Source organism: Panicum virgatum, chromosome 2N (assembly GCF_016808335.1).
Source record: "Panicum virgatum strain AP13 chromosome 2N, P.virgatum_v5, whole genome shotgun sequence".
NCBI lineage: Eukaryota > Viridiplantae > Streptophyta > Magnoliopsida > Poales > Poaceae > Panicum > Panicum virgatum.
The window spans coordinates 55,291,797-55,316,014 of NC_053146.1; the positions used below are offsets into that span (position 1 = coordinate 55,291,797).

The 24,218-nt window shown below is 47.4% G+C and overlaps 3 protein-coding genes across 4 annotated transcripts; 2 read left to right on the plus strand and 1 right to left on the minus strand.

Annotated features, from left to right (window-relative positions):
• The first annotated feature begins 422 nt into the window (after window positions 1-422).
• LOC120658184 lies at window positions 423-1,603 on the plus strand. The gene has a single exon (XM_039936424.1). The coding sequence runs from the start codon at window positions 847-849 to the stop codon at window positions 1,300-1,302; it is 456 nt and encodes a 151-aa protein (XP_039792358.1). The 5' UTR covers window positions 423-846; the 3' UTR covers window positions 1,303-1,603.
• Window positions 1,604-5,478: 3,875 nt separating this feature from the next.
• On the minus strand, window positions 5,479-9,139 carry LOC120658185 (3-dehydroquinate synthase, chloroplastic-like). Its single transcript, XM_039936425.1, has 8 exons — window positions 8,704-9,139; window positions 8,474-8,624; window positions 8,021-8,188; window positions 7,713-7,939; window positions 6,583-6,706; window positions 6,344-6,406; window positions 6,102-6,245; window positions 5,479-5,903 (listed from the first exon to the last, which is right to left on the minus strand). Exons 1-8 carry the CDS (start codon window positions 9,009-9,011, stop codon window positions 5,772-5,774), a joined length of 1,317 nt encoding a protein of 438 aa, XP_039792359.1. The 5' UTR covers window positions 9,012-9,139; the 3' UTR covers window positions 5,479-5,771.
• A 4,425-nt stretch (window positions 9,140-13,564) lies between these two features.
• On the plus strand, window positions 13,565-19,428 carry LOC120658187 (beta-galactosidase 12-like). Of its 2 annotated transcripts, XM_039936426.1 has the most exons (19): window positions 13,566-13,798; window positions 13,956-14,051; window positions 14,182-14,294; window positions 14,388-14,454; window positions 14,535-14,627; window positions 14,925-15,068; window positions 15,218-15,309; window positions 16,038-16,143; window positions 16,249-16,333; window positions 16,437-16,555; window positions 16,659-16,826; window positions 16,921-17,102; window positions 17,204-17,313; window positions 17,411-17,520; window positions 17,733-17,840; window positions 17,944-18,045; window positions 18,150-18,295; window positions 18,401-18,746; window positions 18,882-19,428. In XM_039936426.1, the coding sequence occupies exons 1-19, from the start codon at window positions 13,601-13,603 to the stop codon at window positions 19,011-19,013; spliced, it is 2,517 nt and encodes an 838-aa protein (XP_039792360.1). In that variant the 5' UTR covers window positions 13,566-13,600; the 3' UTR covers window positions 19,014-19,428. The 2 variants fall into 2 exon arrangements, with proteins under 2 accessions (XP_039792361.1, XP_039792360.1); XM_039936427.1 differs by lacking the exon at window positions 14,925-15,068 and having other exon boundaries at window positions 13,565-13,798.
• The last annotated feature ends 4,790 nt before the right edge of the window (window positions 19,429-24,218 follow it).

Genomic DNA, 24,218 nt, shown 5'->3' on the forward strand with positions numbered 1-24,218 from the left:
CGCCCGGCGCGCAGTGGTGGCCGCAAACCATCGGTCCGGCAGGGGCGGCTTTCCACGTGCCCGACCGGCGCCCACGCCCTCACGACGCCCGCGCGCATCGCACGGCTCGCGCTGGTCGGGCGGCCGCCGCCCCTCCGCCTCGGGCGCCCCGGCACCTGTCGGCACCGCGCCCGCGACCTCCCCTCCTCCCCCTCCCACATGCACCGTGGCCGGCAAAGAGAAAAATAGGGCGTTTCCGTCAGCCGAGGAAAGGAAAGGGGGCGGAAGCCGCGAGCACGGTACGAAACGTACGAACGCACGCATACTATCCGTTGGGGTGGTGTGGTGGTAAACCGGCACCGGCCGGCCCGGCCTCTGCGGGTATAAAGTGGCCGTGGTCCCGGGGCGGGGCCAGGGCACGAACCCAACGGCTCGTTGCATTCATCGACACGGCCCGGCTTTATTCAGTACTAGTATATATAGAGGAGTAGCTGACATGAAACTATAGCCACATCTCTCGTCATCTTTGACAAGAACTAACTTTTTTTTTCCTTTCGGCTGCAGCGTATACACAAGCTGCTGTTTATCTTGATCTGTTTTGGTTCGATCAAGATCAACGAGCAAGCTGCTGTCTTCCTTCCATTTGACACATCCCCACCCTTTTTTTTTTGCTGCCTGGAGTTGGAGTTTCCCTTATTCTGACAATCCTAGCTACTTCTGCTGCTTCGAGTTGATCTGAAACTTCGTTGATCTAGCTGTGTTCGTTATCGATCAGAGATCAGATCAGATCAGCACATTCACAGCACCACAGAGAAACACTGTTTTTATAGTTCCTCTGTTTCTGATTCCGTAGTGTCCTTGATCTCGATGGCTTGCAATCCGTGCTGCAACACCAACGGCTGCGCCAGCCACCAGGCCACCAAGGTAACGTCATTTCCACGGCCGCCGGCGCCACCCCAGCCCCCGCTCCTGCCGCAGGCCCCGTCTCAGTACTCCTTCCGGCCACAGGCAGCCAGCCGTCCGGTGTCGCGCGCCAAGAAGTCCCGCTGCCAGGACGCCGCGGCCGGGGCCTCGGCGCCGATCACCGTCGCGGCGCCGTCAAAGAAGAGGGTGGCGCCAGCGACCGGACTGGAGGTGGAGTGGACGGAGACGGGCTCGCTGTACTCGGTGTCGCCGCCGCCGAGCAGCGTGCCGATGCCGACGTCCCTGCTGCTCACGGTCACGGCGGCGAGGAAGCGGCCGACGGCCTGCGCCGTGGAGGTGGCTGGCGCCGGCGTGGATGTCAGTGCCACGGACGAGCTCAGGCGGCTGCTCCGCCTTTAGCTCCCTTCTTTTTTACTCATGACACATGCAATTGCAAGGCTAGCGAGCTGCGTTCATGCCTTTTCACGGGTAGTTTTAACATGCCCGGGAACATGATGATTGATGAGGTCGTCCCCAAGTTGTATTTTACTAATGGATTATGTGTTGTGTTGTATGTTTACTAGGAGGTGTGTCCTATGTTTACTATAGGAGGTGTGTCGAGTTCATTTTCTTTATGCATCTCATGTTATGCTTCATTGAAAAGGCAAAATAGCTATTTTCATCCCTCAACTTTAATTCAAGGGTCAAGTTAGTTCCTCAACTTTGAAATTGCTAAAAATCCACTCCCTCAAGTTTTACTTTTTGGGTCAAATTTGTCCCTCAACATTCAAAACATCCATTATTCTAGTCACTCAAGTTTTATTTTTAGACGGACTAATCCCTTAAGACCTCAAAATTTTTGTATCTAAATACTTTTAATCATATCTCCATATAGTTATGTGTATATTTGCTCCAAAAATAATGTACTAAATTTTCGGAGCTAGATAGTAAGAAAGATTAAGTTTGTCAAGAATATTTGGCCTAGAAATTCAGCTAAGCATTTAGATTACATCCATTAGGCTAAAAAGTATTTGTCTAAACAAATGAGTATAGTGCATGATTTTGTAAATTGCAGCGACTCATTAGTACCTGTTCCGCATATAACTAAAGATTCAGTTAAGCACACGATCAACAATGTACGCGATGGATATAGATAATGACTATGATAACAAATAGACGAGATGGGTTAAGATAGATTATATATATATATATATTTACTATATATATATTGTCTATTTGTATATATATTATCTATTTGATACCCTGCGAGTTAAATAATATTTAACACGTCGACGGAGCGCCGCCCACCTCCGACAACCAACTAAAATGCCCAAACCGTATTTATGTGAAACAAAACCGTAAAAACTCCTCCACCACAAACCAACTAGTATAGATAAAGTTCCCACCCTTCACCTCTATCTGCCAACTGTTTAATTTAGACCCTTCCATTCTCTCTCTTCGTGTTCTCCTCTCTGTGGTGCCACGGCTAATGCTGGCCCTGATCCCTCGCACTCCGACGAGCCGCCGGCAGCTTGGTCCCTCCCATATTTTCTGGTCGTGGAGATGCTGCACCCGTCGCACGGAGCCCGCACGCGTCTGGGGGCGCGGCGTGCTCCTGGACAACCTGCGCACGGCCCGGCGCGCCCGGCGGCACCATGGAGGTGTTCCACTGCCTCCTCATGCTCATGTGCTTCGGCCAATAATCCACAGTTGCGCACCATCGAGGACGGCGAGCGCGCTTGACTGCTCTACATTTCCCAGCAGATGAGCATCTTCTTCTTCCTGTCCATATCACCAATTACATCTTTTTGCGGACGATACCTCCAGCAGGCCGCACACGCCCTTCGGTTGCGCCAGTTGGAGCTCTTCGTGCTGCTGTTCAGTGCACGGCGAGCGTTCCAGAGACAGGTCAAGGAGGAAGGCCAGGCGCTGACGAGCGAGATCATGTTCCGGCACTCGTACGTGGACACCCTGCAGGACATCACACTCCCTGAGGACGGCCACCGCTCGCTCAGCGATAACGAGATCATCATGCTCTGCGCGAGTTCCTCACAACAATGTTTTATGTTTTTATTGTTCCAAACAATGAATATCTCTTCCTCGGTATTGCCAAAATTGTCTCAAGATTACCACGGTCCCAGATATTCAATTAAAATAAAATTCAACAAGCTAGAAAACTATATTTCTTCCTTTTTAAGTAGTAAATTACTTAAAGTTATTGTAGATATTACTTCTCTATGTTTCAAAATTACTTCTTTGAACACGAAATTATATTTCCATACAAATAGAATAATCTTGCAGAACTTATTAAAATACTGCTTAAATTTTTAGAGTTTACTTAAACTTATTGTAGATATTACTTCCTATGTTTGAAAATTATTTTTTTGAACAAGGAATGTTCCTTGGATATATACAAGTGCAGTAATCTCGTAAACTTAAAATTCATAAACGAGATACTAATGCATGGATAGAGTCATGAAGCAAAATGACCGCATGTCCCTCTCCCAAATCTCGCTCATATTTGTTATAAAAAAGACAATATCGCTCACATTAATAGGCATAGATGCATGTTTCAACTGTGCCCCCTAAAATCCCTCTTCTGCTGCAATTTTACCAATAATGGGTAATTGAAGATTCCATGCATGGCGCATGGTCAAAATATTCTGCATGCCCTGCATTCATGGCTCATCCATCATGATGCATGGTCAAAACATTTTGCATAACGTGCATTCATGGCTCATCTATCATGGCACGTGGTCAAAACATTTTGCATGCCCTTCGTTCATGGCTCAGGAGATGGATGTCCAGCAACATACTTCCATGATAAGAAATACGGCTGCTATGCTTTCATCCACAGCGAAATAGATTGTCGATAGATCAAGAGATTACCAATGGCTTCTCGACCACTACAGTATATAGCCCCGATGTCCACAACCCCACTCCAATGCGTTGACATACACATTCGGCACGAAATCATGACGAGCCCATGCAATGGATATAGGCACACCCGGATCAATATTCACGCTGCAAAAAAAAACTTTTTATAACCACCTCTTTTTTTTACTACCATCAAGTTTGGATCGGAAAGGATCAGTCAGATCAGTCGCAGAATGGTCACTTTTTTACTCCCATGACAACGGAACCCATGTTATCCACAGAAAAGGAAGGACTGCTCCACAACATAGTAAATATTAGCTTTTTTATGGCAAGCTTTTATTTTTTACTACCATTGCGTTTGGATCAGGAAGCACCCATCACGGATCGGTCACAGAATAATTGGTCGTGACAACCAGAATAGCCACGGAATAGTGAGGGCTGCTTTATACTTCCACGACACCCGCAACGTAGTAAATATTTAGCTTGCCAGAGAGGTAGAGATCAGTCTGGTATGTGGCCGCTGACCAGAAAGTTGAAACCGCACCCGAAATAAAACACATTGCGAGGGGGCTCAGCCAGTAATTAACGCAATCAAAGCGAAAATCAATGCCGACTGGTTAACTAGGCATTAAAACGTGGAGTATCCCATTTACACTACCCACGCCATTTACAGTGAATCGAAAGGGCATTAAAACACATGCGCAATAAAGGCTGGATTCCCTTTTACTACTGCGCAATGAAAATGGAGTAATTTTTTTTGCTGCCTGAGTGCTCACCGGAGCTCCGGTGATGCTCCACCGTGGGTGTTAAATAACTATCCAACAACTAGGATGCTATATATATATATATATATATATATATATATATATATATATATATATATATATATATATATATATGAATACTATCTACATATGGAAAATATGGTGATGATGAATAGTGAAATGAAAAGAAAAATGAAAGTTGAGGGACGAGTTCGACGTAAAAACAAAACTAGAGGGACTAGATTGGTCTGTTCAAAAGTTGAGAAACAAGTTTAAACTAGAAACAAAACTTCAAGGACTAGATTGGCTGATTTGAAAGTTGAGGGATGAATTTGACCCACGAGATAAAGTTGAAGGATGAAATCGTCTATTTTGCCCATTGAAAATTGCTCGCCATTGAGCTGAACCAAAGTATTTTCTGTGAACGTCGACGATCGCTACATCTCCTGGTACAATGTGAGCAGTTCTCAAGAGTGAATGCAACCTTGCAACAAGCAACACGTATTGCCTGACACGATTACAACTTCAAGACTGCAGCAAGCAAGAGGTGATGACGTGATCAAACATTGACGACACAGTTACGATGAAATTTAATCGGAACAAATGAGAGCTTGGGATAATACAGAGTGATCCAACATCTCTGAGGGACGCCTCTTGTTTGCTGAAAGCTGTGCCTTCACAATTGTAACCATAAACAGAAAATTAGACGATCGGAGTGTAACAATCTTAGCCCCAGATTATAATAGTCCAACGATCTAGTCTCCCTCAGCTTGTACATATCTTGAAAATCAGAGGATCAAAAGTAGAGACACCAGGTTCTAGAGCCGCAGTGATGATCTGATGCTTCAAACAGCGTGTACTGCAACAATTTTCATGAAACTGCAATAATTTGACTGGCACAAACTAAAACTGATTGGGCAGTATGACCTTGACAGTAATGGGGACAGACAGAAAGGATGCAGTAAAACTTCTTTATTACTAGAACTCTAGAAGATGACTGATCACAGTTGATCAGATATGGTTCCCTACAAACTCAAACCAATCCCTAGCAATCCCATTATTCCCAACAACAAAAAATCAATGGGTATAAATACACAATGCACTCTCAATACACAATGCACTCTCCTCCCTGATGATCAATATAGCCTTACAAGAGGCGAAATCCAAAACCAAGAAGGATCAGCTGTTGCAGAGTGCATGAAGGGAGCCTATTAGTATACAAGAGGCAAAATCCAAAATCAAGAAGGATCAGTTGTTGCAGAATGCATGAAGGGTTTCATCAAGTGCTTTCCTGTCGTATTCCCCAGTAAAAACGCAGCTCCCCAGAGGCCCTTTCAGAAGGATGAGCCTCAACAAACCATCAGCAACCTTCTTGTCAACCTGATGTGTCATCCAGGAATCCAGTGAGAATGTTTACGGAAAGGTGCAATTTTGAGATGTTCAAGTGTGCAAAAAAGAACATTGAAATAGCATAAATCAACAAGTCAGAAGTCCTGAAAGAACATGGTAATATGTGCAATGGCAGAGATTGACTCAGTGCTAATTCAAATGTGTTGTTAGCTATCTCAGGGTACTTACAGCTATAATACTTTTGAACTTCTCCACTGTCATAGTCTCTGGAGGTGTAATGGGAAGCTTGGCTTCCTCTAATATATCCACTACACGTTTTTTGATTGACTCGTCTATCCACCCCAGGCGGTGAGACATATCAGCTGCCATAACCTGAGGTAGTGGCACACCGAAAACATAAGCAAAAAAAGAAAAAGAAAATGAGACTAGGAAAACCTAATAGGTGGTATAGATATATTCAAGTGATTTACTGTTCCAGCTGCAATTGCCTCCCCATGGAACCATGCTCCGTATCCAAGCCCAGTTTCAATAGCCTGTCGATTGAATATGAGGATCAGTGAATGAATGGATGAAATAACATAAAGTTGCTAAAATTCTGATAGATGCTGTTGTGATAAGGTGTTTTGAGGTTTTGAGACCCGAGACATATCAATACCAGTGTTAATTAATTGCACATACAAATCTAAACATAATTGATGGCAATACATACATGGCCAAATGTGTGACCCAGGTTTAGTGTTGCTCGAAGACCACTTTCCTTCTCATCCTGTGCAACCACTTCAGCTTTGTTTTCACATGATCTCTTAATAGCATATGCCAAAGCACTTGGTTCTCTACAGATATGCATTTCATACTAAAGGTTAGCAGCAAAATGAAAAAAACAATACTTAATTTTCTGCCAAAAAAATATTCTACATTTTTCAACAAGACAAAAGTTCAGCAATTACGCTGTATGTAATATCGTAAGAGCTAAAGTAGAGAGTAACTCTTTCAGCTGATAGGAAGGAGTAACATAGGTACTGAACAATTCTAAGGCATTAAGTTTTCCGATGCAAAAAAGGGCAGACCCAGTGCCGGCGGCTCCCACATGAGTGGGGTCTGGGGAAGGGATAAGCCGAGGCAGGCCTTTCCCCTACGGTAACTGCAGGGAGGCTGCGTCGAACCCGCAACCTAGTCCTCAGTGGGTTGGCCTAAATAAGTCATGTACAGCAATGGTCAATCTAAGTAGAGTCGGTAAATAAAAATACATTTGACACTTTATTCAGCTATAATAAATGAAATTTCAGACTTTTCAGACAATGGCTCTTCACAGTTTGGTGAACTCCCTAAATCTGGATAATCATGCTCTTCATACAGTCACGCCACCCATCGATTAGACATTTCAGAAAATAAAAATACCAAAAAACGACCTTACTGGCTCTGAATATGTCAAATTGGGAAGCAACAAGTCAACAAGTCTTAGCAATTTATATATCCTAGGACTCAAAACCAGGTTAGGTAAAGCTGACAGTTAGATCTTGTGGTCAGGGGTGAAGCTATGGTCAAATCGACCGTGGTGCACAGCCCAAAGAACAAACAAATTTTTTCATGATTATATGGTGAAACAAAATTTAATTAGTGGTAAAAAAAGTTTTACCCTGGTGCATGGGCACCAGGGAAGCCCAACGTGGTTTCGTCCCTGCTTGTGGTGACTAAGCATTCGCTCCACTCAGGACTAATGAGTCTACCAGAACAAGTAGTCAACTGCAGTTTAAACTGCTGTCAAGTATCTACAACTCACTGAATAGAAATAAGATAACAGCTTTTATGCAAATATCGATGGAGATACAAGCTGAATACCTTGCTAACAATGCTGACATGTTCTTCTCTTGCCACTCAAAGAATGGTGCATCCCTTATGAGCCCATACTTGACTACCTCAGCAATGCCTGAAGCTAGCTCCCTGTCAGGCAAGGTATTCAGTGTGTCCGTGTCTATCAGTACACATTGAGGCTGGTAGAATGCCCCAATTAAGTTCTTCCCAAGTGGGTGGTTAATCCCGGTCTTTCCACCAACAGATGAATCCACCTAGAGCAGTCATACAGGGCACCATCAGCAACAGACCAAGATGTAGGCCAACTTTAGTTAAATGTGAATCAAGCTTATCACCTGAGCCATCAGAGTAGTTGGTATCTGTATGAAGTTGACACCACGAAGGAACGCAGCAGCTGCAAACCCGCACATGTCCCCAATGACACCACCACCCAGTGCTACAAATGTGCAACGCCGGTCAAGCCGGGACTCGACTGCCTTGTCAAACACCTTCATCAGCGTGTCCTGCCGATCAGAATGAAGTCAGTTACCCCTTCATAGTAAGGTTCACACTTCACAGCAGTAGCTAGGTTCTCCTGTTTCTCTCCCTTTCAAGCTAGTCTACTAGCCTCATGTAACCATTGTAATATTTGTAAAGTTATTATCTATTAGCAATAGAGTTCAGGCACCCTAAGGGGCGCCGTAGTTTTCCTTTTTTTTAAAAAAAAAAGAATCAAATCAGTTAAGGCCAAATGAACTGAAAAAACAAGTACACTCTCCCAGAAAGCTGAATCAAACACACGAACTCACCATATCTTTGTACTTCTCGCCGTCAGGCAGGATCACGCTCTCCACTGACACGTTCCGGTTGTTGTGGGTGAGTGCCCAGGTCACCTTCTCCAGGTAAAGCGGCGCGACGGTCGTGTTGGTCACCACCAGAACCCTCTTCCCGTGAACATGCCTGGGCAAACCGAAATCAGGATCACAGAGTGACTACACCAATCTAACCGGCGAGAAAAGAAGGTCTATAACTCAACTACCTCTGCAGCAAGTCTGGCTCGTCGAGGAGGCCTGCGCCGATGTAGATCGGGTAGCTACGGTCGCCGAGGTCGACGTCGACCACCGTAGAGACCCTGGACTCCGCCGGAGGCTGCATCGTGGGAGCGACGCTGGCTACGAAGCGGCTCTGATGGCGCCTCGCGGGGGAAGCGCGGAGGGAAGGGCAGGAGTGATGCGACGGCGAAGGAACGGAGGCGGCAGCCGGAGCTCCGCGGGGAATCCGGGGAGAGATGGCCGCGCAGGACGAGGATGCTGCGGCGGCGAGGAGGGAAGAGGCCGACGCCGCCATGAGATGGCTTGGGAAGCAGCGGGGGCGGGGGCGGCGATGGCGACGGCGTGGGGTGCTGTGATCGATGGTTGAGCTCGATGAGTCGGGGATTTGAGGTGGGTGTGTGGCGCGGTAGGTGGGGGAGGAACACGGGGTAGAAGCAGTGTTTTGTTTACCGACCGGACCGGTCAAACCGCCAGGTCCGTTACCAATATACCAGTCCGGTTTGGCCGAAAACCGGTCGTATTGGTTAAATTTAAATTAGAATTTAAAAAACTCAGTTCAACCGGTTTGTTCCGGTATACCGGCCGGTTAGACCGGTTTGAATTCAAATTCAAATTTAAAATCGCATGTATAACCGGTTTGTAACAGTATACCGGCCGGTTTGACCGGTTTACCAAGTGGGTTTTAATGGGCCGTCTCATTTTTTCCTTTTTTTAGTTTAACTTTAAATGTCCGAAAAGTATATTAAACGAACGAATTTTTGAGAAAATTTGACACTATTAGATTCGTCGCACCTTGAAGTATTTTTAGAAATTTTTCATTTTTTTGAATTCAAATTTGAATTTTAAATTTGGGTCAATTTGGTACCGGCCCAAATCGGAACCGGACCGGACCGGTTTGACCGATAACCGGTCAAACCGGACCGGTTCCCACCGGTTTTGTAAACCATGGAAGTGAGATGGATCGATCTGGGCGGTCGATTTGAGAAATGGACCGCTGGGTGATGCTGCGGTTGGTGGGTGGGGATGGCGCAGCCACGTGGAAGGTGAATCGACGTGGCAGAATGGTTGGCGAAGGTGCCGGCTTGAGGATGGCGGCTCTGGGTTTCACTGAAAGTGGATACAATCAACGTTGCAAAGAGCGAAGTCCGTTTTTCATACGTTTTTCCCGACCAGGCTATTTTCAGATTGGAGGAAATCCCTTATGCACTGCTGAGAACGCAGAAATTTTGATTTTACACCATTGAATATTGTTGTAAGTTACCCAGTCAAACTATAGAAACCCTGAAAATTTGGAGTAAACACACATGGGGTGTGTTTAGTTCCCACCAAATTTCCAAACTTTCCATCACATCCATCACATCTCCTATCACATCGAAACATTAAATATAGCAAATAATCCATGCATGGAGTACTAAATGTAGTTAAATAAAAAAACTAATTGCATAGTTTTGATGTACGTTGCGAGACGAATCTTTTAAGCCTAGTTAGGTCACGGTAGGACAATATTTACCACAAACAAACGAAAAGTGCTACAGTGTGCTACAGTGACTGATGTGACATTTTCTCCCTCTTTTCATCTCATCTAAACACAGCCATGAAGGATAACATACTCCCTCCGTTCTAAATTATAAGTCATTCTAAGAATTTTGGAGAGTCAAACCATTTCAAAGTTTGACTAAAATTATAAAGAGAAACACAAAAATTTATGACATCAAATAGGTGTACTATAAAAATATAGCTAACAAAAAATCTAATTGTACTTAGACCCTATTTGGAGAAATAACCAAGAGTTATTTTCAAAACTATTCTTTATCCCATCCAAATAGTCCTTCAATGAAATAGCTCTTGAGCTGTTTGGATCTCTGAGTTATTTTACCTCCCCAATTATTGAGCTCCCCCTACCCTTGGATCCTCCGAATTTGCTCTGCCGTGACCCTAGTTGTGGCCACCTCTGCCCCGAACTCGCGCGCCCTGCTGCCGACGAACGGCCATCGCTCCGCGCCCTCACTCCCTGTTCACCGGCGAGAACAGCATGCCGCCACCCCTTGCCAAGAGCAGCATACCGCCGGCCCTCCACTCCTGCGGCCATCCTCACCAAGGCTCTGGTGTGACTCCGCGGTCCTCACGGAAGAAGGGCCGGAGCGGCTTCTGCACGGGGGTGGCATCGTGTCCCGACGGCCTCTCGAGCCGCAGGTCAGCTCCCAGCACGAGCAGTGCTGCTCCCAGACGGAGGAGCAGAGGATCATCAGGGAGGAGGCCAACAAGCTGACGCGCATCAGCAACGTCAAGCGCACGCTGCGCTCCAAGTCCGGCTGTGCGCCGCGCTGTTCCCACGCTCGCACTGGACGGGGCACTCGCTCGCAGCGCCCGCCACCACGCCGCCGCCGAGAGGTTCATGTTGCGGCTGCCCAACCACGTGCTCCAGGACCTCGCGGCGGTGGGCAAGCTGCAGCGCACCAGGAGCCTCGTCGCGTTCCGCGCCAGCCGCGGGGGCAGCACACACCACGGCGATGGGTCGGCGGGAGGAGCATCCAGCTAGGCCAGTCCGGTCGGAGCGGAGGCGGCGGCGCGGCGGGCGGTCGGGTCGGGGAGGCGGCGGCGCGGCCGGGTCGGGGAGGTGACGGTGCGGCCGGGTGGGGGAGGCGGCGGCGCGGCCAGCTGCCGGGTGGTGCGTCCGCAGGGAGAGAAGGTGGGCCCACACCGAGGCGGCGCGGGAGCGGGCGGAGGCGGCGGCGCTGGGAGGGAGGAGCGGATCGGCATGGAGCGGGAGGGAGGGAGGAGCGGGTCGGGTGAGGAAGAGGATCCCGTGTAGGCCTGGGCATTCGGTTCTAACCGAACCATCGGTTCGGTTCTTCGGTTCTTAAAGAAGTTCGGTTCCTCAAAAACAGGAACCGTTCGGTTCTTTTCAAGATTAGGAATCGAAAAATTTCGGGTTCGGTTCTTTCGGTTAAAACCGATGGAACCGAACTTAGTTGAGGACCCAGGAACGCGCACCGCCGCTCGCCGTCGGCGGCTTCCCTGCAGGGGACGGGCGCGCCACCACCGCCGCCTGGAGCCCTGGACTGCCGATGGGCGAGGACCACGGCTGCCCGGCCGTCATGCGCCTGGCCTACCAGGGAGGCGCAACGCCGTCGCGACCCGCGCGCCGGCTGGCCGCATGCCCCGCTGGAGGCCGCTGGGGAGGGCGGGGCCGCGGGCCCGCGGCCGGGAACGGGCCGCGGTGGCGGTCAGGGAGGTGCTGCGGTGGCGGGCGGGGAGGGCGAGGCGGGATCCGGTCGTCGTCGCTGCCGCTGCGCCTGCCGGGGGGAGCCGCCGCCGCGCGCTGGTCGCACCTGCAGCCTGCACCGGCGCAGGGGGATGGGGCTAGGGCCGGCGACCGGCGGGCAGGGACGGTGGCCAGGGGCAGGAGCCGGAGGGCGGCCGGCGCGTGCTCGGCTACTCGCCAAGGGTGGGGCTGAGGGCGGTGGCCGGCGGTGGGCGCGGGCGGGAAGCGAGGGGGCAGGGGGGAGATGGTGCGCCTCCGTGCCGTGGTCGGGGTCGGGGCCTCGGGCTCGGTCCTCGGGCGGAGTGGAGGCGTCGGTGGCGGACCGGCGGTGGCGGGGCTGGTGGGATGCGGCCTTGCGGGAGTGGAGGCGGCGGGAGCACGGGGCTGGGGGATGAGGGAGTGGAAAGGCTGTCGGTGGAGGGCTGGAGGCTGAGGGGGTCTGCTAGAGCTAGGGTTCAAGATGGGCTGTTCTACATCTTGGGCTGCTATTGGGCTATTGGGCTTTTGGTTGGGCTTCGGTTAGTTCGGTTAACCGAGCCCAAGAACCGAACTAACCGGTCTATTTCGGTTCCGCAGAATCAGGAACCGAACTAGGAACCGAAATTCTCGGTTTCGGTTCTTTCGGTTCCGGTTCCCGGTTCTTTCGGTTCGGTTTTCGGTTTTCGGTTAAATTTGCCCACCCCGAATCCCGTGAGGGTGAGGGTGAGGGATAAGGTGGGTCCCACAGAAAATAGCTCTAAATATCACTTTTTGAGGGGGATAAATTTTTTGGGTAGACTATTTCCAAATAGCTCAAAATAACCCTGCTGTTTAGCTTTCTTTAGGCTATTTGAGGCTATTTGGGGTGAGCTAAAAAAAATATCCCATGTATCCAAACAGGACCTTAATTGATATCATAAATATTATTATTTTGTTATATAATTTTGGTCAAATTTGAAAAACTTTGACTCTCCAAAATTTTTAGAATGACTTATAATTTGGAACGGAAGAAGTACAATTTTGCTTGGTAGAAGTTTTGACTTTTTGAGGCAGATGGTATGTATTTAAAGGAGAATGAAAATCTCATTGGAAATTTTGCATAGGAATCCCTGACTGTATTTGCATTTTGAATGTTCCTAAATTGATCAAAACTTTTGACCTCCACCAATTCCAAATACTTGCATTTACTTCAAATCCGAGCCAAATTTGAAACGGACAATACTTTCTTCCAGCAAACGGGCAGACCTGTCGGCCAGAGAGCCCAAATCTGGATGCGGCCCAATCCAATCTCGCCCAGGTCAGCTGGGCTGCCACACGAACGCCGGAACGGAACACTGTTTTCCCACCTCCTTCCCTCTCCCCTCCGTCCCCCGCCGTTGCGCGAACCGGTCGTCGCTTGCAAGAAGCTTTTGCCGCGATCCCTCGACCCAGCATCGCCCCGCGGCCGCACGGCCGTCCACCTCCACTCGTAGCCCCTCCATTTCCGCGCGTCCGCTCCACCGCAACGCCCCGCGAGCCCGCCCCCTTTCAAAGCGGCCACCCCCTCCCCCGACCCCTCGCTAGCGTCGCCTCCCCCACCCTGCTGCTCCACCTCCCGTACCCCCCCTCCCGCTGCCCTCCTTCCCGCAATTCCGGCTCACATGACCGCCGTCCGGGCCGCGGCCGTGCTGGTGGCCGCCGCCGCGCTCGCGATCCTCCTCCCGGGATGGGCGGCGGCGGCGTGGACCCTCACGAAGAAGGGCACCATCGTCACCTACGACGCGCGCTCCCTCATGATCGACGGCAAGCGGGACCTCTTCTTCTCCGGCGCCGTCCACTACCCCAGGAGCCCGCCGGAGGTACGCTCCCCCCGTCCCTCGCGCGCGATTCTTCCCGCCGATGAGCCGAACACACGTGCGTGATGTAGCGGCGTGCTGCTTCTGCTGCTACCAGTGCCAGACGCTGTGCTGGCCGGCTGGTTTTGGTTGATCCTGGGAATGTGTTTCTCTAATGCAGCTATGGCCGAAGCTGATCCAGCGGGCCAAGGAGGGCGGGCTCAACACGATCGAGACGTACGTATTCTGGAACGCACACGAGCCTGAGAAGGGCAAGGTAACGGACAAATGTTCATATGGACTTGGTATCGGTGGTAATCAGCCGCAGCAAAATTAAGGAGCATTCTGTCTTATTAGACAGACAGATAGTAAATTCTAATATAGCTCATCTGATGCATGCGTTGCAGTACAATTTCGAAGGCAGGCTCGACTTGATCAAGTACCTCAAGGTGATCCAGGACCACGACATGTATGCAGTTGTGCGCATTGGGCCCTTCATCCAGGCAGAATGGAACCATGGGTCAGTGCGTCCAACTAATTTTCACTCGGCTGTCTAGTACGCTCATATCATCTGATTGTTTTGTGTGTCTTCTGTTTTTTCTACTTTCTCCAGTGGTTTGCCTTATTGGCTTAGAGAGATAGACCGCATAATATTCCGGGCAAACAATGATGCATACAAGGTAACCAAAGAATTTACTGTTTGCTATAAGACATATGGACTGAGCAGTTTTGGACTGACGCATTTGGACTTTTCATGCAGAAAGAAATGGAGAGATTCGTGAGATTCATAGTGCAAAAGTTGAAGGATGCTGAGCTATTTGCGTCTCAAGGAGGACCCATCATTCTAACACAGGTCCACTAATATCCAACTTAGTCGCTTTTTTTTTTGTTAAATCTGTTTTTTGTACCCTTTTTACATGAGTATTTTATGGTCCATCCGAAGGTACCAATAGGCACCACTGATTATAACATGGGAGGTACTGGGCTTTGGTACTGAGGTACCATTTTTCACTACCTAGGTACCAAAATCCAAGTTATAATTTTGTTGATGAGCACCTTTGGTACCTTCAGATGGACCGTAAAAAGGCTCTATTTGTATATTTGTTCAACACACACTGTAATTCACTCTTTGAACTTATATATACATCAGATCGAGAATGAGTATGGGAACATAAAAAAGGATCATAAAATAGATGGTGACAAATACCTCGAATGGGCAGCTCAAATGGCCCTTAGTACACAAACCGGAGTTCCATGGGTAATGTGCAAGCAGTCTTCAGCTCCTGGTGAAGTGGTAACTTTCTGATCAGTGGTGAATACCTTTACATAACAAGTTTTTAACTGCAATTCTATCTTAAAAGTATCAATAAAATGCTATTCAGAACTGGAAGAACATTAAATCACTTTACTTCAATCTTTTAATTTCTTTCTCGCTCTTTCTAGATTCCTACTTGCAACGGAAGGCATTGTGGAGACACATGGACACTACGTGACAAAGATAAGCCAATGCTTTGGACTGAGAACTGGACTGCACAGTAAGTTCAAGTAATTCACACTCAACATTCTTCCTTTTCACCAATTGCACAAATAATATTTGAGCCAATACTACTACTAATGGAAGTACAGAATAGGAAGAAAGGAGTGGGATGGAATATGTAGCATTGCTAATAACAAAATCTTGCGCTCTAATGGAATGATTTATGAACATCCAATTATGTTGCACATTTAATCTGTGTGGTTACCTTAGGTTCTTGCAGCATCCTAACCTTGAGCCACGTTCTCTATTTCGTTTATGAACGGACACTTTGTATTTTATTTCCGAATCAGAAGTTCCACCCCCTATTTTGTTGAGGAAACCAACGTACTTACATATTAGATATAGAAAGATAGAATTGAATTGTGAAGCACCAATGCACCGCCAATTAGCAGATGGACTGCATAGAAATAACAGAGCAAACCGTCCCCCGCACCAACTAAACCAAAACCAGTTAACTCAAAATATAAGGATCCACTGTGCTATTAGAATATAGTTAGCGGAATATCTGCTAATGCTAGTATATTTTTTTCTGTTAATCTTCATAAAAGATTCTCTTAGCTAACAACTGCATTCAAAATTAGGAACAGACAAGTGCTTTTAAAGTACCCTAGAGTGCCTTAAAAAAAGAGCTATTCCCCATCCTGTAAACAATTGGATCCCTGCACACATGAAAGCTACATACATGAAGAAGTAATATCTTCTTCTATGTTTCCTTGGCATACACAGATTCAGAGCATATGGTGATCAAGTAGCTATGCGTTCAGCTGAGGACATTGCGTATGCTGTGTTGCGATTTTTTGCAAAGGGTGGGTCAATGGTTAACTACTACATGGTATGTACAATCATTTACCTTTTGTTCCTGCAATGAATACGTTTATAAATATTTATAGGGGAACTATGGAAATTTATTACGAAATTCACTTTAACTTGTCAACAGTATCACGGTGGAACAAATTTTGGAAGGACTGGTGCTTCTTATGTGCTGACCGGATACTATGATGAAGCTCCCATGGACGAATATGGTTAGATCGTCTCAGTCAACCATTATATTATTGTGTTAGTTTTTATCTTCTTTATGTATTCTCCTCTTAAGGAATGTTTAATCTGGTCCATGTACTTTCAAAGGTATGTGCAAGGAGCCCAAATTTGGGCATCTCAGGGATTTACACAATGTGATAAGGTCATACCAGAAAGCATTCCTCACGGGGGAACATTCATCTGAGATGTTGGGTCATGGGTATGAGGTTGGGAATAACTTCTTTCATCTTCTCCGAACCTGAAACTCAGATCATTGTTTGACAGTGTTATGTGATCTATAGCCAATATTCTTCAACATTTTTATTGCAGGCACACACCTTTGAGTTACCTGAAGATAAGCTGTGCCTCTCTTTCCTCTCCAACAACAACACAGGGGAAGATGGGACGGTGATCTTCCGAGGGGAGAAGCACTATGTGCCTAGCCGTTCTGTCTCCATTCTTGTAGGGTGCAAGAACGTGGTTTACAATACCAAGAGAGTATGTTTGCTTACACTTAACTGCAACTGAATTAGGACCGAGCTTTAAGGTGATAAAGAACATAGGGCCCTGATTGTGTTATGTTTTTTGGCAGGTGTTTGTACAACACAGTGAAAGGTCATTCCATACCTCAGAGGTGACGAGCAAGAATAACTTGTGGGAAATGTTCTCAGAAGCGATCCCAAAGTATCACACAACTAAAATCAGGGCAAAGGAACCCCTGGAGCAATATAACCAAACCAAGGATGCTACTGACTACTTGTGGTACACCACAAGGTATCACTTCGTCTATCACACCTTGCAGTTTTACCTCTACGTGACTTTAATCTTTCCAAGAAAAGTCTCTTGACTGTATTTTTGTTTGTTACTCTGTGCAGCTTTCGCCTGGAGTCCGACGATTTGCCCTTTAGAGGCGACATCCGGCCTGTGCTTCAGGTCAGAAGTAGTGCGCACTCAATGATTGGATTTGCCAATGATGCCTTCGTAGGTAACTTGGACCAACCTGTAACATTCTTGTTCCTCCAAAGCCACTAGCCTGTTACGAGTACATATTATTGTACCAATCAAAATCACCGTCTTCGTAGGAAGTGGGCGTGGAAGCAAGCAGGTAAAGGGTTTCATGTTCGAAAGACCCGTCGATCTGAAAGTAGGTGTGAACCATATCACATTGCTGTCGACAGCAATGGGAATGAAGGTAAAAATCTGTCAAAATTCTGAAATTTGTTTGGCATGCAAGGTGAAAAAACTATGGTTGTAATGGTCGAATGGAGCTAGATATGGTTATCTTTTTTGAAAGGCAGGCATATATAGTCCATATCATTACTGGTAGGATGGTGGTTATGTTTGGTTGATGCAATAATCCTGAGCCATCAGCTCTAAATTTGCAATTTCGGCTACCTTCTGCAGGACAGTGGTGGCGAACTTGCTGAAGTAAAAGGTGGCATTCAGGAGTGCCTAATCCAAGGTCTCAACACTGGGACGTTGGATTTACAAGTCAATGGCTGGGGCCATAAGGTAAGGCTATTTCTATACCTTGCTGAAAAGATACTTGTTTCCTTGGAAGGACAATGCGATCGTGTGGTAAGGCCTGAACCCCTCTATCCTTGGTTTCAAATAGGCTGCACTGGATGGTGAGGATAAGGAGATCTATTCGGAAAAAGGTGTGGGCAAAGTTCAGTGGAAACCGGCCCAGAATGACATGCCAACCACTTGGTATAAGGTAAGTTGAACCACAAATAGGAACACCTGAGATTCTGAAACATCAAACATCCATTTTGGTTTTTGTTGCAATCCTCAATGTCACAATCTTCTCTACAATGCTAGAGATACTTTGACGAGCCAGATGGAGATGACATCGTTGTTCTTGATATGAGCTCAATGAGCAAGGGCATGATTTTTGTGAATGGTGAAGGCATGGGTCGGTACTGGGTGTCATACAAAACTCTTGCTGGAACTCCTTCTCAAGCATTGTAAGTCTGTAAGCAAGTTCACCTTGTTGAAGCAGGCCTACTGTTCTTGTTCTACAAACTTGCACAGTAAAATTTCATTCCATTTTCCTCTCCCACCTCGTTCAGGTACCATATTCCTCGTCCTTTCTTGAAACCCAAAGACAACCTCTTGGTTGTGTTTGAGGAGGAATTGGGCAAGCCGGGTGGTATCCTCATCCAGACGGTGACGAGAGACGACATTTGCGTGCTGCTCTCGGAGCACAACCCAGCGCAGATCAAGACGTGGGACACAGATGGTGACAAAATCAAGCTCATCGCAGAGGATCACAACACGCGGGGCACCTTGACGTGCCCCCCGAAGAAGACAATCCAGGAGGTTGTCTTTGCCAGCTTCGGCAACCCAGAGGGCATGTGCGGCAATTTCACTGTAGGCACTTGCCACACTCCCAACGCGAAGCAGGTCGTTGAGAAGGTACACATTTCTTCCTGCTGATTCATGCTACCATTTGTAATGATTCTTAAACCCACTGAATCACACCCACACCCACAAATAACGTTTTCGACTCTTGAGTCTTGACTGATACTGACCTGGTGAGTGGATGGACAGGAATGCCTCGGGAAGCCGTCTTGCGTGCTGCCGGTGTCGCACACGGTGTATGGCGCAGACATTAACTGCCAATCAACGACTGCGACACTGGGGGTGCAGGTGAGATGCGGTTCGGAGAAGAAGGGTGCTTGAGAATAACAAGATGGATGCTGCTAATTGACGCCTCAGCGTTTTTGTTTGTTCATCCCTTCGGTTCGGCACTCACGCTTATGGCCCATTGGTCTGCCGTTGCGATTGAAATGTGATTGGAACATGGTTGATCTGGGAACTAACATGAAATGAGTGAAGGTTAGATGCTGATCAGACCGAAGATGTGTGTTTCCCCCTCTTTCCTTCTGCATCGTGCTGTTTCATGTAATGTAACCAGCACAATATATAGATGTTGAATAATCGTGATTGATAGTATAGATCTTAGAATTTGCCAACTTTTGAGCAAAAGACTCTTGGAGATTGGACTGACAATTTGCTTCCCGCAACGTGGGTATAAGTGTTCCATTAATTCAAAAACAGGGAGGAGAGTAATAGCCTACAAGTTTAATACTGCAAATGTTGTCCTCCTTTTGTATATTTTGTATACATAATAGATCAACTCCGAAGTTATCGAACAATGAATGAAGGAAAAAGTAATTTGTATAAACCTTAAAAATCATTTTCTCTTGCTTCAGTGGTTAAATAGCTTTGTGGTTACTATCTTTTGTTGATACGCTGTACTAGAAACCAGAGCCGTGCTCTCCATGGAGCAGGCCAACCCGGCTATGCAAATTGATTGATACAAATATAATTCCGAGGATATTACAGTTAGAGAAAACTGAAATGAAATCTGAAAGTGTGATTTACGACAAGCATCCATCAATCATGTGCAGATATGAACAATGGTGCATCGCCATTTCTGGAAATTAATGGCCATAGCCTGATCTATACACTTTTCATCTTAGGTCGTTCTATACTTCTGCCATAGCATCAATATTATCATATTGTTCGAGCCACTCCTCTGTAGATGCTCCAATTAGTTGCATTGCTCTTTCTTAGGATAATTGTTAATAGAAATCAGTGTCGGTAAATATTTAAACTATTTGGATGAGCTTCACATACCCAACAGAGACCTTAACTCATACACTTTTCAGTACCTTTATGCAAATGTTCGTGTCTATGGGCTGGCATTTGAATTTAGAACTCCCCAAATTATAAATGCCATCCTCCATCGTATAGGACTGTCTTCAGATTTGGATGAACAGTTAGAGCTTCATATCCAGCGTGATGAATGTTATGCACAAGTCAGGGCTAAGCTTAGAGTGCATTTGCCTGCTGTGGATAGAATGACAGTCCAAGTCACCCCAACCATGGAATGCACTGTTTATTTTCATTATGAAAGAAATAGCAGAATCTGTACATTATGTGGCTACTACTTTCACAACAACACTGATTGTCCTCCTAGAATTGCAAGAATCATGAACGGAGAAAATGTTGTGGACCCTTTGGGGAGATGGATGACGAGGCTCAGTTACATGTCATGGAATGACATTTATAGGCAGGTCAGGGTTATAATTCCTAGGCTCATCCAGCCCTCCTCTGTCCTAAGCAACCTGAGAGCTCAGCATGCTGCCATTGCTGGTCACACCTAGAACAACGCCAACCATGCTTCTTCCTCCAATGCCAACCTAATGAGAGCCAATCTGCATAACAACCAGCACACTATCCCAGTTACCATTCAGCTTTCCCTGCAGGTTAGTGATGTCCACCCTACTCTCGCACCCATAGTTCAAATCACCCAACCTACCAACACCACAGCTCAGCACCCTCTTCCACCTCAAGCTCAGATCCCACCCACCACCAACCATACCTAGCACACCACCAGTATTCAAGACACCCACATGATCCCAGCTATCCAGAGCACTGCTATTCAAGATCAGGAAATGATTGATACCAATGTTGCAATAACCAGCCAGGCAGTAACTCAAATTTCTCAGATCAGCACTACCACAGTGGTTCCTCAGCTCACTTTCAGTCAGCAGAACCGAAGTGAGACTCATAGTCATACCATTGCTCAGCAAGCCCCAGGCACTGGACAGTTCAACATCGTCAGCACTAACCAGTTAGCTCATACCGGATCAGCCTCAATTGCAATTATGACTGAAACTCCAGACCTTCTGACAACACAGGAAGAAGCTTACAAGAATCTAGAATTTTTTTCAGCTGCATGGTAAAACCCCACGGGAGAACGCTTTGGAAATTCTCAGAAGGATGGAAATGGTCAGACAGTTGACTGAAACTGAAACCCAGCTCGCAGTTGCAAGGCAAACGCAGGACACGGGTGAGTGTTCCACAAGAGTGGAGCAACAGTCACAAATAGCACCTACTCCGAGTCGGACGGAGCCGCTGGATAGGATGGGCTTGTTGCTCCCATCCAGTTCCACCATGTTGGCCCCACAGCCAATTAACGATGCAAGTCACATGCGGGGTATCCTGGGGCCACCCCCTCTGTTCTCCTCCACCAATATATCCCCAGGTATCCCACCTTTCTTAGCTGCGCAACCCCTTGGTGAGCTCAATATTGCTATCCTCCCCATCAACAATACCACTCCCTAGCCAAATGATCTCAACACTCAGCATATTCCTCCCATGGGATCCCCAGCTTATATCCCTCTTCCCAGCTCCACCCTCGTCGCTCCTAGCCCTCCTACTCACCCCCGCACCACCACCAGCAATTCCCCCGCTCACCCTCAACCACCTGCTCACCACGGCCGAAATCCAAGAAGCAGCCGCCATCGCGACACGCCGCCACCGTCTCCGCTCCTCTCCCAGACCGGCAACTGGGTGCCAACCGAGGCCCGCTCCCCTCTGGCGGACGACATCAGATCCGGGGCCCCCATACATCGAGCCCCTCAACGGCGCAGAAGCAACTCCGGATCCTACTACGACATCCACCCCAGGCTCCCACAGGTGGAGGAAAACCCGATCCCTCCTCGCAACCGTCGCAGGCCTCGCCAAGATGATGGCGACACCGCCTCCGACGCCGCTTCAGTCAACTCCTCAACCCTCCACCGAAGCGGCTCCTCCGCGGGCCGCTGAGGCGGCCACTCTGAATCGGAGCAACGACGTCGCCGTCGGCCTAGTGGCTGGGACCGCGGGCCTGATCCTGTTCAAGGGGGAGAGTCGTCGGACCTCTACTACCGTTCTTACGGCAATGGGAGCGGGGGGCCTCTGGCACAGGCTCTGGGCACCCACCAGGAGGAGGTCCTACGAGCTCCACCTCAGAACCAACCAATCCTCTTTGACGGAACAGATCCTGCTCATCACCAAGTTCTTCAGGGAAATCACACCCCACACGCTAGACACCCCACTACGTGGGAGCTTGATTTGGGCGGTGGCTTTTGCTTCACAGTCACCACCCTCACGCTCCCAGATTCAGGTACGAACCAAGGTGGCCCTTCTGATGCAGGCAGATACGACGATCCAGTCCTCCCAGGTGTGAACTTCGACAACAATCCTCAACAGCCTTCGGCGCCGTCTTCAAGGGCGCCGCAGTCGCCATGATCCTATCATGGAACTGCCAAGGTTCTGGTGGGAACCTTAGCAGTGCAACAATGTCCCACCTTGCCAGACTACTTCAATCCACAAATTCCCAGGTATGCTTCATCTCTGAGACAAGAAATTATTCTATATCCTGTACCTCTATTATTAATCGTTTTAATGCTGACAATGCTTTTGTAGTTCCTGCTATAGGCCGCTCTGGTGGCCTTTGGCTTCTCTGGAAGCAGGACATTACTATCTCAGTAGTTCAGCACTCTGCCAACTATATTTTAGTTGTGTGTATCAATAATGTAGATAGTAAGCAGTTTGGTTTAGCTTGTGTTTATGGTGATCCTCATCACCACAACTCTACCACTATATGGGATCATGTGCACTAGTTTGTTGTAAATAATAGCACTTTACCTATCTTATATACCGGAGACCTTAATGATATAATGTATCCTTATGAAAAATCAGGCCCTGGTAGGCCTGATCTTGGTCGTATTAATTCTTTTTGTTGTTATGTTAAGCAGTGTAGTTTCATTGACCTCGGTTATAGCGGTCCGGCGTACACCTGGACGAACAAGAGGCGTCATACCACTCCCACTTTTGAACGACTCGACCGATCACTGGCGAACGCGGAATGTTGTGTGACATATTCGCAATCTGCAGTCCTGCATCTTCCAATGATTCATAGCGATCATTCTCCCATTCTCACCATTTTGCACTCATCTCATCGACGCACTAATAAACTTTTCCGTTTTGAGAATTGGTGGATCATGGAACAGGACTTTCAGGATATAGCCAAGGCAAGCTGGAGCAAATCTCACTCTAGGACATTCCACCAAAAAACAGCCTACCTGGCTCAAGACCTCAAAAAATGGAGAAAAAAGAAGCCTAAACTCTCTGATCAACTTGACTCCATCGAAGAACAACTCAGGCAAGAACAGCTCAAGCAACCGGTCGACCAAAATTTGCAGCTTCAGCAACACCTGACAGATCAACATGAACAGCTTCTGCTAAAAAATGAGGAGTTCCATCGCCAAAGGGCCAAGAAAAAATGGTCACTTGAAGGAGATCATGACACTGCATATTTTCACCAAGCGATTGCAAAGAGAACAAGGAAGAACAGAATCAATTTTCTGCATAATTCTGATGGCACCCACTCCACCACACAGGAACAAATAGCTCAAACATTAAATAACTATTTCATAGATATTTTTGCCACTAACAGAACTCACATGGATGTCACATCCAGCTTGCTTGAAGATCCTCTTGCTACATGCGCGACCACTCAACCACAACACCAGGAAGATGACAGGGCATTTACAGACTCCAAACCCACGATGGAAGAGCTACAGCAAATAATCAAAACTATGAGAAATGGTGCCTCCCCTGGACCTGACGGCCTCAATGCAAAATTCTACAAACACACTTGGCCGTGGATAGCCTCCGATGTCTACAAGCTGGTAATTGATTTCTACAATACTGCTCTCATGCAACCTGAGCTCAACCAAACTTTCCTAGTTTTACTTCCGAAAAAAACCCAGTCTGTCACCCCCAAGATTTTAGACCCATCAGCCTCTGCAATGTTATTTACAAATTAATTGCTAAAACTTTAGCCAATAGGCTCAAACCTCATCTCCCTAATTTTATCGACCAAGCCCAGTCTGCTTTTGTTCACAATAGACATATTTCTACTAATGTGGTTATTACCTAGGAAATTATCCATAGCTTCAACCTAAGAATTGGCAACAGGAGGCTTTCCTCCTCAAGTTGACTTGGCAAAAGCCTTCGACAGATTGGAATGGAGTTTTATCAGAAACA

Coding starts and splice junctions, on each gene's coding strand:
- LOC120658185 (XM_039936425.1), bottom strand. CDS start 9,011: ATGGCGGCGTCGGCCTCTTCCCTCCTCGCCGCCGCAGCATCCTCGTCC. Junction 8,625..8,703: donor GAGCCAGACTTGCTGCAGAG/GTAGTTGAGTTA, acceptor CGGTTTGCCCAG/GCATGTTCACGGGAAGAGGG. Junction 6,707..7,712: donor ATGTCAGCATTGTTAGCAAG/GTATTCAGCTTG, acceptor GCATATCTGTAG/AGAACCAAGTGCTTTGGCAT.
- LOC120658187 (XM_039936426.1), top strand. CDS start 13,601: ATGACCGCCGTCCGGGCCGCGGCCGTGCTGGTGGCCGCCGCCGCGCTC. Junction 17,103..17,203: donor TACTTGTGGTACACCACAAG/GTATCACTTCGT, acceptor TACTCTGTGCAG/CTTTCGCCTGGAGTCCGACG. Junction 18,046..18,149: donor TGCCAACCACTTGGTATAAG/GTAAGTTGAACC, acceptor CTACAATGCTAG/AGATACTTTGACGAGCCAGA.
- LOC120658184 (XM_039936424.1), top strand. CDS start 847: ATGGCTTGCAATCCGTGCTGCAACACCAACGGCTGCGCCAGCCACCAG.